This window comes from Myxocyprinus asiaticus, chromosome 48, assembly GCF_019703515.2.
Source record: "Myxocyprinus asiaticus isolate MX2 ecotype Aquarium Trade chromosome 48, UBuf_Myxa_2, whole genome shotgun sequence".
NCBI classification, from domain to species: Eukaryota; Metazoa; Chordata; class Actinopteri; order Cypriniformes; family Catostomidae; genus Myxocyprinus; species Myxocyprinus asiaticus.
In genome coordinates, this window is record NC_059391.1 from 18,003,174 (window position 1) to 18,017,303 (window position 14,130).

The 14,130-nt window shown below is 36.3% G+C and overlaps 1 protein-coding gene and 1 long non-coding RNA gene across 2 annotated transcripts; one reads left to right on the forward strand and one right to left on the reverse strand.

Moving 5' to 3' along the window:
- Positions 1-5,504: 5,504 nt before the first annotated feature.
- Positions 5,505-7,408, forward strand: LOC127437351 (probable fructose-2,6-bisphosphatase TIGAR A). The gene is given in 5 exon segments (XM_051692178.1): positions 5,505-5,660; positions 6,138-6,143; positions 6,569-6,646; positions 7,071-7,225; positions 7,228-7,408. Coding segments are annotated over 5 exon segments (576 nt in total).
- Positions 7,409-9,547: 2,139 nt separating this feature from the next.
- LOC127437826 (uncharacterized) lies at positions 9,548-12,155 on the reverse strand. Its single transcript, XR_007896619.1, has 2 exons — positions 11,267-12,155; positions 9,548-10,964 (listed from the first exon to the last, which is right to left on the reverse strand). It is a non-coding gene; the product is annotated as an uncharacterized LOC127437826 (long non-coding RNA).
- Positions 12,156-14,130: the final 1,975 nt, after the last annotated feature.

The following is a 14,130-nucleotide window of genomic DNA, read 5'->3' on the forward strand; positions in this document are numbered from 1 at the left end:
TTAAATGGACGCACCCATTCACTTGGCTGTTTATTAAGTGTGCATTAGGACCAGAAAGATTGATTAAAGAGGAGCGATGAGACAGAAGTCTTGGGCTAAGAATGCAGGGCTCTTTTGCAAGGACAACAGAGGCTTATGTAATGAAAATTGACAATTATTATTATTTTATTACAATAATTATTAATATTATTATTAAACAAGCAAGTTATTGTTTCTCAATGCTAAAGTTACAGACACTTCAAATAAGCTTTTGTCAAGCTGCTTGTGTGCATGCATTTATGTGTGGTGTATGTTGGCTCATGTACAAGCGTGTACACGTTACTCTATATCAGGCACTCTTGTGGGCTTTGTTTAATCATCTATCTGCAAGTGTTGGCAATAGAGACTGGCTCAGTGGTGGGGACACAGTCAAAGGACTGGACAGGGGATAGCAAATGATTCCACAATGATATTGCCTGCTCTGAAGGCCTCATGTATCAGTGCCTTATATTAAATGCTTTTATTTACTGGCCTGGAAACTGCTTGAGGGCTGAGCCCAACCCAGTGCACAGTACAAGAGGAGGCAAGAAAAGGGAGCGGACAAAGACAGCTACGTTCCCTCATATTTTCTAAAGACATGAAGAGTTGTTTTTTTAAAGTGGATAAGGTTGCACTTGATGGCAGTCTGCCACTAAATCTTAAAATTGTATTGTATACAGACAGTCTATCACGTATTTTGTTGTGTGTGTGTGTGTGTGTGTGTGTGTGTGTGTGTGTGTGTGTGTGTGTGTGTGTGTGTTGAAGGAGACTTAGGCTGATTTGTGTTAACAAAAAGTTGGTCCTGGTCAGGGACAAAGAGATAAGTTGTGGAGGTTTGGATATGCAAACAAGTGTGTGTAAATTCTGCAAGCAGTAAAGGAATGTGCAGGCAAGAATGATCGAGGATGATGATTGTGATGATGATGAAGCTTGGTTGGTTTGCTATGTGAAGCATGCTGCTGAAATGAGGATGCTGATATAGAGTCAGGAGAAGCAGGAAAGGAGGCCAAAGGAGAACAACAGCTATAGTTTCCAGAAATCACATGATATTTAAAATCTTTTATCTATTTGTCTGTTAAACTGATTTATGTCTCATGTTTGAATTACAGACCAGTATCTAAACTAGTTTGATTGACACTGCCAGCTCATAACTGGGGAAGGTATGACACAAGGATGATGAATGGCGTAGGTTAACAATTGTTGACACCAACAATTTACTCCGTTGGATTCAACAGAGTATTTTAAAAGCATATTTGCCATGGGCAACACATTTTTATGGTTAAGGAGTCATTTTTATTTTTTTATTTCAGTTTCTTATTTCTCTCTATTTTTCTTTTTGGGCTGGTTTCCCATGTTTAGATCATGGCATGTTCGGTTCCTCATAGAGTCAAAGCATTGAAAATCAGTGCTTTCCAATGTTGAAAATGTTGACATTGTGACAATAACAGCAACAAAATTATAAAAATAATTTAATTATTAAAAAGGACTAAAAGACAGAAAACATTCAGATCAAAATGGAAGAGAAAAATATGTTTGTCGATTTGCACACTCCAAGGGCAGTTTTCTTGAAATTAGTCAAGAACTAATGTAACTGCACCACTGCAGAAAAACAGTTCTATATAGTGCCTTGAGTCTAATGTAGACGTTTACCCTGTGTTGCCATGCTTTGGTCAGGCCGCTTAAGCATAAGTTCCACTACCCAGTCATCCAAAATATGCTGCTTCCAAAGGTTGAACTGGCATGGGGTTTGATATCTTTCACAAAAGTCAGTGGCTAAAAACAGGGTGCATCAGCAGCACAACACAGCTATCATATGCTGAATTCTCATAGCTTACCCTTAAAAGGGGCAGTCGAGCTTAGGTTTGTCTTTATGTATGTATGTGTGTGTTTGTGTGCATGTCTTTCTGTGGGTAAAGGAGACTGTGAGGAGTCTAATGTTTAAGTGTACTCATCATAAATGTCCCTTCTCCAGAAATAGTTCTTATTGATGCTTGAGTTTCACAAATCACATTTACTCCATCCTCACACCAAAACCCCCTGTCAATCTTGTTGTATTAAGTTATTCTGTCCCAGTTCTGCTCTGAAAATGAATTACAGTACTGTTATCAGATTGCATGGGTGGCTATGTGCTTTGAATTTGAATATGGACCCAAGTTACGTTCCTTAAGGGGTATGATACTGTATTCCAAAGTGATGAGAGATGGAAAGGGTGTGAAGACATCAATCAAGTGTCAATATTGTTATTGAGTTATTATTGTTTTTTTCCGCTGCTAAAAAGCTATGATTTTTTTGTTTCATCTTATACACAAAAATAACATTACATAGTTGTGATTTCACATCAGTGTGCTGCTATTTTATAAACAATTGTATTATAATTATTTTACTGCTTACAGAATACTTACTTTGAGAATACAGAAGTAGAGGGTAAAAGAAGAACATGAAATGAGTATTCGACTGGAAATGCTCTTTGTACAGTGTGCTCTTATTGAGGCATGTTTCTTTACCTTTTAATCTTTTTCCTCCTCTTCTTTCTCTGTCACATTCTGTAAGTGTGGTATCTCTATACCTCAGGTTTACTGGACATAAAAGACTTTCCCATTACCTCACACCACTCAAAACAGTTTTTCGGGAACCTGGAAAGGACAGCACACAAAAGAGGTTATGACATCTCTGCTGTGTCCAATGTAGTAAATTCAGTGGAATTTACACCGATCAGCCACAATATTAAAACCACCTGCCTAAAATTGTGTAGGTCCCCCTCGTGCCACCAAAACAGCGGCAGCCCTTTTCACCACAATTGTACAGAGGGGTTATCCGAGTTACCATAGACTTTGTCAGTTCGAACCAGTCTGGCCATTCTCTGTTGACCTCTCTCATCAACAAAGCGTTTCCATCTGTAGAACTGCCACTCACTGGATGTTTTTTGTTTTTGGCACCATTCGGAGAGATCAGCAGTCACAGAAATACTCAAACCAGCCTGTCTGGCATTAACAATCATCCATGCGATTATATAATCAGCCAATCGTGTGGCAGCAGTGCAATGCATAAAATCATAGGCGCTTCAGTTAATGTTCACATCAACCATCAGAATGGGGAAAAAATGTGATCTCAGTGATTTGGACCCTGGCATGATCGTTGGTGCCAGATGGGCTGGTTTGAGTGGTGAGAAGAATAGTATCTCAGAATGCTATTCTGAGATGCAGGTTGGTGCTGTTTTGGCAGCACAAGGGGGACCTACACAATATTAGGCAGGTGGTTTTAATGTCGTGGCTGATCGGTGTAATTTGCAATGCAAATGAATGGCAAGTATAAAAGGCTCCCACATGGACTTCAGAAATAGTGGATGGAGGAGGGAAGAAAAGATGAGACCTTTGTGGATTATGTTGTTGATAATGCACCTGCCCTCTTTGTTAGAATTTTTTTATGATGTTTAATATTCTAGAGGACATAGTCTTATGTACTCAGCCCATATCGATGGATGTAAACTTTTTTTCTCCCCAATTTGGTATGCCCAATTCCCAATGCACTCTTAAGTCCTCGTGGTGGTGTAGTAACTCGCCTCAATCCGGGTGGCGGAGGACGAATCTCAGTTGCCTCCGTGTCTGAGACCGTCAACCCGCGCTTGTTGAGTGCGTTACCACGGAGACATAGCGCATGTGGAGGCTTCACGCCATCCACTGCGGCATTCACGCACAACTCACCACGCACCCCACCGAGAGCGAAGCACATTATAGCGACCACGAGGAGGTTACCCCATGTGACTCTACACTCCCTAGCAACCGGGCCAATTTGGTTGCTTAGGAGACCTGGCTGGAGTCACTCAGCACGCCCTGGGATTCGAATTCGCGAATTCCAGGGGTGTTAGTCAGCGTCTTTACTCGCTGAGCTACCCAGGCCCCCGATGGATGTAAACTTATAAATATTGACTAAGACTAAGTCATTGGTTATCAACAACAGTGAGAAAAGCCCTCCTCCGTCCACTATAACCATATCATGTACCTCAGTTATGTCTGTTGCACAACCTCTGTTAAATAAATATCTGCTTTAAAGAGTGTGGTGCTATTTTGGTCCTATATTATTCTTCCCATTTATTGGCAATGTTAATAATAGATAAAAATAATAATAATAATGGGAATCTATCCAGCATGTTTTAGAGAATGACTGTAAAGGTAGTGTGGATGATGAGATAAAAGGCTGGGTGGAAAATTAGACATGAAACAGAGACGGAAAGAAAAACAAACTGCTTATATATCTGTTCAACAATGTTACCTTATAGAATTCTCTGCTAAACAATTCAAGTCAAGTTTAGAAAATTGTCACGTCATGTGAGATTTTGGAGGGTATCATGAGGTAAACAGGTTGAAACAAGGAGTAGCCTGATGTCATTAGTGCTACTCTATGGTTATTCTTTGGATTACTGTAAAACTCAATGTCATTGAGAGCATGATTGAAGTTAAAGGAGAGGAAATGCTGTATGCTAAGGTCAATAAACTTATGAAAAAAGCATTCTGTTTCCTGTTCTCCTTATTTGAGCACTTCAGAAGTACATTGTCATCAAAATTGACATACAGTCCAACATTTACATTTCACAGCTGAGTAATAGTAGCCGTGCTGACCTTAAAATTAAATGGTTGGCTACATCAATGAGTTAAAACAAAGCAGTCGAGATACAAAGCAGTGGAGAGACCTTATTCACGTTAGCGCCATCTTTTAATGGGAATGGAAACGAGGCTGTGAGGGATCCACTTACCATCATTTCAAAGGCACGAACCATATAAAGCTGTGTAAATCTGTATAAATCTCCTTGATCACATCTGATTTTCCACAACTCATGTTGTCTGGAGTTCTTTGTATACTGAATGTTTTTGGACAGATATTTTATCAATATTTTGTCCGTGGAACGATTCAAAAACACTTTAAACTGCAGTACAGCCCATTGAAGAGACTGTAAATCTATCCCTCACAGCCTCGTTGTCATTCACATTAAAAATCAACAGTTTAGTATTCTATTGAATGTTAAACCGTTAAGTGACACAGACGTTAGTCAGTTTCAAAGCTGCCAGAGCATGCCACTGGCGTCTCCGTGTGCTCACACTTCCAGCTAATCAAACACAGAGAGAAAGCGCTGCCAGTGCTACTGTCACCGCAAAGTAGCAAATATTAGGCACTTGTTGGAAAGTGTAAGGGACGTGACAACTTGCCTTCATGAATGAACAGATTATAACCTCACAACGCTGTTAATTACTCTTTTATATCTGAAATGATGATTGCTAGAGATTTTGTACAAGGCCTATTTGATCATTTTTATTACTTGACATTCTGAGGAGTTAAAGTTCTTGTTAGTTTGTGTAGTTTTTAATGGAAAAAAACTTTTTTATTTTTTTATTTTATTTTATTTTTTTTTACAAATTTGTGTAAAAAAAAGGATCAGTAATCCATACTATCATTAGTATCCCTGCATTTTGCCAGTTAAACATTATTAGCTTATGTGTCTCGAAGTAAGCTTTAATGACCACAAACCTTTTTTATTTGCCACATTTTTTAAAGGTCAGAAGATAGACTTTCCTCTCTCTGAAATTGGGATACGCCAGTCTGAGGCTGCTGGGCGGTACCTCAAGGATGTGAAGTTCACAAATGTATTTGTCAGTTAGCTGACCACAGGTAGAGGGCGATGTTTCTCCACAAATTTATTTTAAAGGAATCGTTCACCCAAAAATAATCATTCTCTTATCATTTACTCACCATTCTGCCTTAGCAAACTCATATGACTTTCTTTATTCTGTGAAACACAAATGAAGATGTTTTGTTGGAGATATGATGTGAATGTATCAATGCAAGTCAATGGGGACCAGCACTTCCAAGCTGCAATAAGGACATAAAGGTAATCCATGTGGTTTTAATCCATGTCTTCTTTAGGAATACATTCGGTTTTGCGTGAGAACAGACCAACGTGTGACTCCTTTTTCCTGTATAAATCTTGCCATATGCAGTCTCCTAGGCACAATCATGACTTGAAGCTTGATTACACTTCCTCACACATGCTGCACCCCATTGACTTGTGTTGTATGGATATATTCACATCACATCTTCACCAAAATATCTTCGTTTGTGTTCTGCAGGAGAAAGTAAGTCATAAGAGATTTAGATGGCAAAAGTGTGAGTATATGATGACTGAATTGTCATTTTTGGGTGAACTATTTCTTTAATAAGTATATTTGATATGGTAAAGAGACTATCAGTAATAGTACAATTGTTAGTTTTGCATAAGACTATTTTAATTTTTTGTTTACATTTTTTGTGTTATGCAACCATTATGCAAATGCTGTAACTATTTCAATAGATGTTGTAATAATGTTATAAAGTGCCTTGTTATCAGGGAATGCACATGCAACAAAAGTTTTCATAGAAAGACCATATAATCATATCAAACTACTACTTTCTGCTTTTAATCAATTTAATTTGCATTGTGTGTATTCATTTTCACAATGCATTTAGCTATAGCACCATTACCTTTTCTTTAATGAGATGAATAATCACAGACAAATTACAGACTGCAGAGATCATTGTGAGGAACAACAGAACCTGTCATGATATAGAATTAGCTGCGGATCCATCACTTAAAGAAAGAGTAAGTACAGAGACTGCTACTTGCTTGTTTTGTGTGTTTTCATTTTTATTATCATATTTTTTTACTTGTTACAAAGAAAATTTGATACTAACTTCTCACGTCTCTTTACAGTCTCTAAACAGAAAATTTCAGTATATATTTTCTGTATAACATGTTGCGCACACTTACACACCCATTGATCTGACTGCCCCATGTGGCATGCCAACTCTAATGGCCCATCCACTGCCACAGAGGCCCATTTTAGATCATATATTTAACAGTATATGATGCAACTGCAGGACATTCATTACAGTGGAACTTTTTTTTTTAGAGTGGAATGTTTTATTTCTTGCATAATGCATGTGCGCTTAGCTTGAGGAAAGAATACAGGTAAATAAAAGCCTTGAAGGTACTAATCAAAGATTTTCTTATGGCTGTGTTATAGCGAATAGCTACTGACCATCAAGACAAAGTTCAAGATGGTGAGATTCCTATGCCTGAAACAGTCAGGGCTGATCTCCCAAATGGCAGTGACTTAAACGTGCCTATCCATGCCCTGGTGGTTGGCCATGGGGCTTATATGAGCACAGTAATGCTGTATTTTTTTGAGGACTAAAGTGCCACAAACCCCATGGTTCAGACCCAGCTCAAAGGTTTTCCATCTGCCCGAACACTGGAATGTGTCGATTTATCATTGTTTTGAATTGTGGAGATGCAGGTCTTAAACTTTCAGATATTAAATGTGTGTTCATCAACAGAAGAGAAGACATCAAGTCTGAATAAGAACAAATATCAATAGAAAATGAATAAAACATGGACGGTAGGTCTAGCAGCAGAATATGTTTACATGTGTTATGCAAACACTGTAAAAAATGTCTGTAATTTTAATGGTAAAAGACTGTAAAAATGCTACAGAAAAAAACTTAATTGATTAACGAGTATTAACTGTCAAATATACAGTACATTTCTGTATTATATTTTAAAAGACAATACAATAGTTTTTAAAATAAATATACCAGCTTTATTCTGGTCTTTTTCAAATTATTTAATCTTTAAAAACAAATATCAACATGTCCAACTGGTATCAGTCCAATATACAGGTGCATCTCAATAAATTAGAATGTCATGCAAAAGTTCATTTATTTCAGTAATTCAACTCAAATTGTGAAACTCGTGTATTAAATAAATTCAGTGCACACAGACTGAAGTAGTTTAAGTCTTTGGTTCTTTTAATTGTGATGATTTTGGCTCACATTTAACAAAAACCCACCAATTCACCATCTAAAAAAATTAGAATACATCATAAGACCAATAAAAAAAACATTTTTAGTGAATTGTTGGCCTTCTGGAAAGTATGTTCATTTACTGTATATGTACTCAATATTTGGTAGGGGCTCCTTTTGCTTTAATTCTGCCTCAATTCGGCGTTGCATGGAGGTGATCAGTTTGTGGCACTGCTGAGGTGGTATGGAAGCCCAGGTTTCTTTGACAGTGGCCTTCAGCTCATCTGCATTTTTTGGTCTCTTGTTTCTCATTTTCCTCTTTACAATACCCCATAGATTCTCTATGGGGTTCAGGTCTGGGGAGTTTGCTGGCCAGTCAAGCACACCAACACCATGGTCATTTAACCAACTTTTGGTGCTTTTGGCAGTGTGGGCAGGTGCCAAATCCTGCTGGAAAATGAAATCAGCATCTTTAAAAAGCTGGTCAGCAGAAGGAAGCCTGAAGTGCTCCAAAATTTCTTGGTAAACGGGTGCAGTGACTTTGGTTTTAAAAAAACACAATGGACCAACACCAGCAGATGACATTGCACCCCAAATCATCATAGACTGTGGAAACTTAACACTGGACTTCAAGCAACTTGGGCTATGAGCTTCTCCACCCTTCCTCCAGACTCTAGGACCTTGGTTTCCAAATGAAATACAAAACTTGCTCTCATCTGAAAAGAGGACTTTGGACCACTGGGCAGCAGTCCAGTTCTTCTTCTCCTTAGCCCAGGTACAACGCCTCTGACGTTGTCTGTGGTTCAGGAGTGGATACGACAACTGTAGCCAAATTCCTTGACACGTCTGTGTGTGCTGGCTCTTGATGCCTTGACCCCAGCCTCAGTCCATTCCTTGTGAAGTTTACCCAAATTCTTGAATCGATTTTGCTTGACAATCCTCATAAGGCTGCGGTTCTCTCGGTTGGTTGTGCATCTTTTTCTTCCACACAACTTTTTGTTAACATGCTTGGATACAGCACTCTGTGAACAGCCAGCTTCTTTGGCAATGAATGTTTGTGGCTTACCCTCCTTGTGAAGGGTGTCAATGATTGTCTTCTGGACAACTGTCAGATCAGCAGTCTTCCCCATGATTGTGTAGCCTAGTGAACCAAACTGAGAGACCATTTTGAAGGCTCAGGAAACCTTTGCAGGTGTTTTGAGTTGATTAGCTGATTGGCATGTCACCATATTCTAATTTTTTGAGATGGTGAATTGGTGGGTTTTTGTTAAATATGAGCCAAAATCATCACAATTAAAAGAACCAAAGACTTAAACTACTTCAGTCTGTGTGCATTCAATTTATTTAATACACGAGTTTCACAATTTGAGTTGAATTACTGAAATAAATGAACTTTTCCACGACATTCTAATTTATTGAGATGCACCTGTACATACGTTTTAAAGATGTCATTATGTCAGTATCTTAATTTCACATTTTGACATTGGGCTCATCATTCTCATCAAAAATGTATGTTTCAAAAATGTTATTCTATCATCAGCTCACAAAACAATTTAATCATATACATTGACAGACTGCTTATGATTTTTATATAACAAGTTGAGAAATTTTTGAGATACTAAATTAAAGATTGTGGGTTTTATGTACAAATGTTTGATGCTTATACATACATGACATTATTAGACACTATTTAAAAAAATAGGTTTAAGTCCTTTATTGTTTGAATGTATTAATTACCCTGATATAAAAAATAATAATAAAAAACAAAAAACAAAAACAAAATATTTCATATATACTGGTTATTATACTTTATATCTATTTTTTTTTTATTTAAGGGTATTCAAAACATACAATTCAAATATTTCATTTTCTTTAAAGCATATGTACACACTGGCCTTCGCTCTAAGAACAAACACATTGGATAAATTGATACTTCAGAAAATCAATATAAAATAGAATAAATAAAAAATGAATATTTTTTTTTTAAATAAATACTTCAGTAGAGGTGGCCAGCACCATCTCATTTATGTTTGAAACCCTTGAGATATAATAACATTAATTATATATGCAAATGAAATAACTGCAGACTCTAAACATCTGATTCTAAATATCTGCAGTTTCATTGTAAGAGAAAAAAAGGAGCAGAACACACGTAATTCCTAGTATTTGATGATAATACCCACATCAATCAATGGACAAGATTCCAGCACAGTTCTCATGAAAATAACATCATTGCAATGCCAGCCCTGTTTAAATTTTAACTGACATAAAAAGGTGAAAGGACTGACAAACAGTGACCTGACCCAGCCTCAAATAAAAAGCCCTAGATTGCATTCTATAAAAACTGAGATATAGAAATTAAATTGTTAATTTATCCAGAAATGTAAATTCTGTCATCATTTACTCACCATGATGTCATCCAAACCTGTATCACTTATTTCTTCTGTGGAACATGAAAGGAGAATTCTGACTGACATTTTGGCATTTGGGTTAGGAACAACAATATGTTAAGTAAATTATTACAGAATTTAAATTTTTAGGTGAACTATCCCTAAGTACTATAATATTACATTTAACTTTCAGGTTTAATAATGCATTACTAATAATAGTAGCCTATTAATAATGCTCCAACCATGTAAAAAGCTTTTGCACATAAAAAATAAATAACTACACTACCGGTCAAAAGTTTTGAAACACTTGACTGAAATGTTTCTCATGAGCTTAAAAATCTTTTGATCTGAAGGCGTATGCTTAAATGTTTGAAATTAGTTTTGTAATCTCTTGGAGAGCAGTGCATGTAAAGGGTCATCATAGGAAATGATGGTCTCTTTAGAAACATTACTGGTGCGCTCGCGCTCTTGCTCTCGATTTTGTCTGCAATAATTGGTGGTTCTTGACCTTGGATTCTCAGATCCCAAAGGATCAAATGCGTCAAAATGCTGATTTCTTCTTGGCCTGAGATGTATAGGCTTTTCATTGCTGTTTGAATGTGGAGGAGATTCTGATGCACTATAAGCTTCAACAAGCTTCAATGCATGACCACTCCATGTACACAAAGCATAATTGGAATTTTTTCCTTTCATTTTATGACAAAGGTAGTCCTTAATGGCATCAACCTGGGGATAATAGCACATCTGATTTATTAAAGACATTGTTTACAGCTCTGTTTTGCTGCTATTATGCATTAATTACGCTGTAACAACAAATGGTTTTGGAATTAACTTTAATAGTTGACATTACAACCATGAAGAAGAGCTTAGATTTTAGCCAAAATAATTTTAATAATAATATGGATATTAGGCCATGATATGGTCATGATAGCAAAGGCCTTAGTAAATGTGAATAGCTGTAAAATAAGATAATGAAGAATATTGATTTAACAGATTACTCTTTTCCTTTCAAAGAATCCTATACTTACTGAAATATAAGGCTTTTTTTTAATATCCAAGCACACAGCATTATTACTTTTAATACGAAGTGCAGAGAAGCAGTCTTTTCTCCTTTTCCTTAATGAAACAGCTCCTTTGTAAATTAAAAGAGAGGAATGTTATTATCATATCACAGTGTACATGAGGTATATAAAAATAGCCCAGATTCCAAAATGTAGATGAATCCCAAAACTTACCTTTTAAATCCTGATAAATGGCTTTTCTCATTCTTTTACTAAATCTTACCAAGAAATAATAAAAGCTGCTTATCTTGGTCTCTCTATGTTGATCCCTCTGCTTATCTCTTGTGTTATCTATTTGGATTGTTTCCTCTTGAATAGGAAGACAATTTATTGTGCAGAAGCTTAGTGCAGCCAGACAGAGAAGATGAACTGTGCGCATGATCAGGCTGGATCAGACTAGGGCTCAGGACACAGTGGGACGTCTCATTGCTAGTGTATATAACTGGGGGAAAGTCAGTTCAAAAGTCATGTTTGCTGACCAAGAACATTTGGTTACATCCAACTGGCTGTTGTAACCACATCCTCTTACTGTCAAGTGATTCTGGGATTGCACATTAAGTTTAATTAAGCTTGATTTGGGAATTATACACAGATACAAGTTTTTATGAAGTTAACTGAATCAGTGAACTTCATATGATTTCTGAAATGGCTGTACAGTAAATGTAATTTTGGGGAATTTAAATAATAAAAAGAATAATTTTTAGACAAATTTGATCATTATATTTAATGATCACTTATATTTAACAGGCAATTCATATGTTTTAGAAAATGATGGGGACCTTACTAAACAAGAATGCATAAAATAACTGCATTTTAAAAACAATGCATTTTTGCATTGAAAATATTTTGTGGTAAATAAAACAGAAAGATTAAGTACTTTCTACATGGAATTAGTTCAAGTGTGAACTTGAAAATATTAAGTAAATTAATTAAATATGTACAAAACATTAATGCTCTTATATATATATATATATATATATATACACACACAGTACTGTGCAAAAGTCTTAAGCACATAAGATGTTTCACAAAAGCATTTGTCTTAAGATGGTTATTTATATCTTCAGCTTTAGTGTGTCAATAGGAAAAATACATTTTAGACTCCCAAACATTACTTTTGCAAATAGAAAAGATTAGAATAGAAGAACAGGGAGCCCTGCAACAGATGTCATGGCCCCCACAAACTGAAGAACTGTGGTGAATTCTCCAAGAAGCTTGATACATCCTATCTGCCAACAACCAAGAAAAACTGTGTCCAGGTGTACCGAGGAGAATTGGTGCTGTTTTAAAGGCAAAGGTGGTCACACTGAATATTGATTTAGCTTTTTTATGTTTACTGGGCTTTGTATGATGTTAATTGATCAATGAAAACCATTTATTGCATTACTTTTGAAGACATCCTCACTATGCAACATTTTTCACAAGTGCCTAAAACATTTGCACAGTACTGTATGTGTATATATATATATATATATATATATATATATATATATATATATATATATATATATATATATATATATATATATATATGATTGTTTATCTTTACAATGTGTCCATTATCAATCATAAAGTAGATAAACCTTGTAATATTTATATGCTGATTTGAGTAAATTTCACTTGTAAATTTTATACAAGATTATGTCATTAAGGCCAGAAGATTTTACTCAATTACATATTAACATTTATTTTGAAATACTGTGTGCAAAAACCTGCAAAATAAATTTTAAGTAAATCTTTTTAGGCAAAAAATGTCAGTGTCTGTTTTTATTGACACAAAAATAAACTATAGTAGAAAATGGGATATATGTTTATTATTGATTTTATGGATAAACAGAAATGTAAATGTAAAGTGTACAGGTGGTAACCTTGGAGCCATTGACAAATGTTAAAGATGAATCAGAATTGAATGAGATTCCTTGTATTCATTTCTGATTTTGACCACTTAAGGAGGCTCTAACCTAAATTAACCCATCAACATACAGTTTCAGCTTGTTTAGAATTTTTTTTTTTTTTTTTTTAAATCTGTGAACTCATAAACAAAATCTTTCAAATACACAAGCTGGATAATATAACCAGTCCTATTCATTCAACGTAAATGAAATCATAAGGCTCATAAATGAAATCATAAAGATCAGTAACATTACAGATTCCCATAAACTATTTTAAACTTTCTCATCTCTTCTCTATCCTCCTCCACCACATCTCTGACTGCTGATGACTTTGCCAGTTTTTTACTGACAAGGTAGTGAGCATCAGCAGCCAGTTCTTTATACCTAACACCCACAGCTACTCTCTTCCAACATCCCATCCTCTGTTTTCCTCTTTCTCTCCACTCTCAGAGACTGAGGTCTCCAAAGTGCTTCTTTCTAAACGTCCTACCACCTGTCCACTTGACCCTATCCCCTCTCATCTTATGCAAGCTGCCTCTCCATCGATCTACCCCGCACTCACACACATTATCAACACATCTCTCACAACTGGAAACCTTCCCAATACATTCAAGCAGGCTCGAGTAACCCCACTGCTTAAAAAACCAACACATAACCCCACAGTAGTTGACAACTACAGACCAGTGTCTCTCCTATCCTTCCTGTCTAAAACTCTTGAGAGGGTCGTATTCAACCAGTTGTCTGCTTTTCTCTCACAGAACAACCTACTCAACAGACATCAGTCTGGCTTCAAAAAAGGACACTCAACTGAGACTTCCCTCTTGTCAGTAGCTGAAACCCTGCGACTGGTGAGAGCTAACTCAAAATCTTCTGTCCTCATCCTCCTTGACTTGTCTGCTATCTTTGACATAGTGAACCACAAGATCCTACTGACCACCC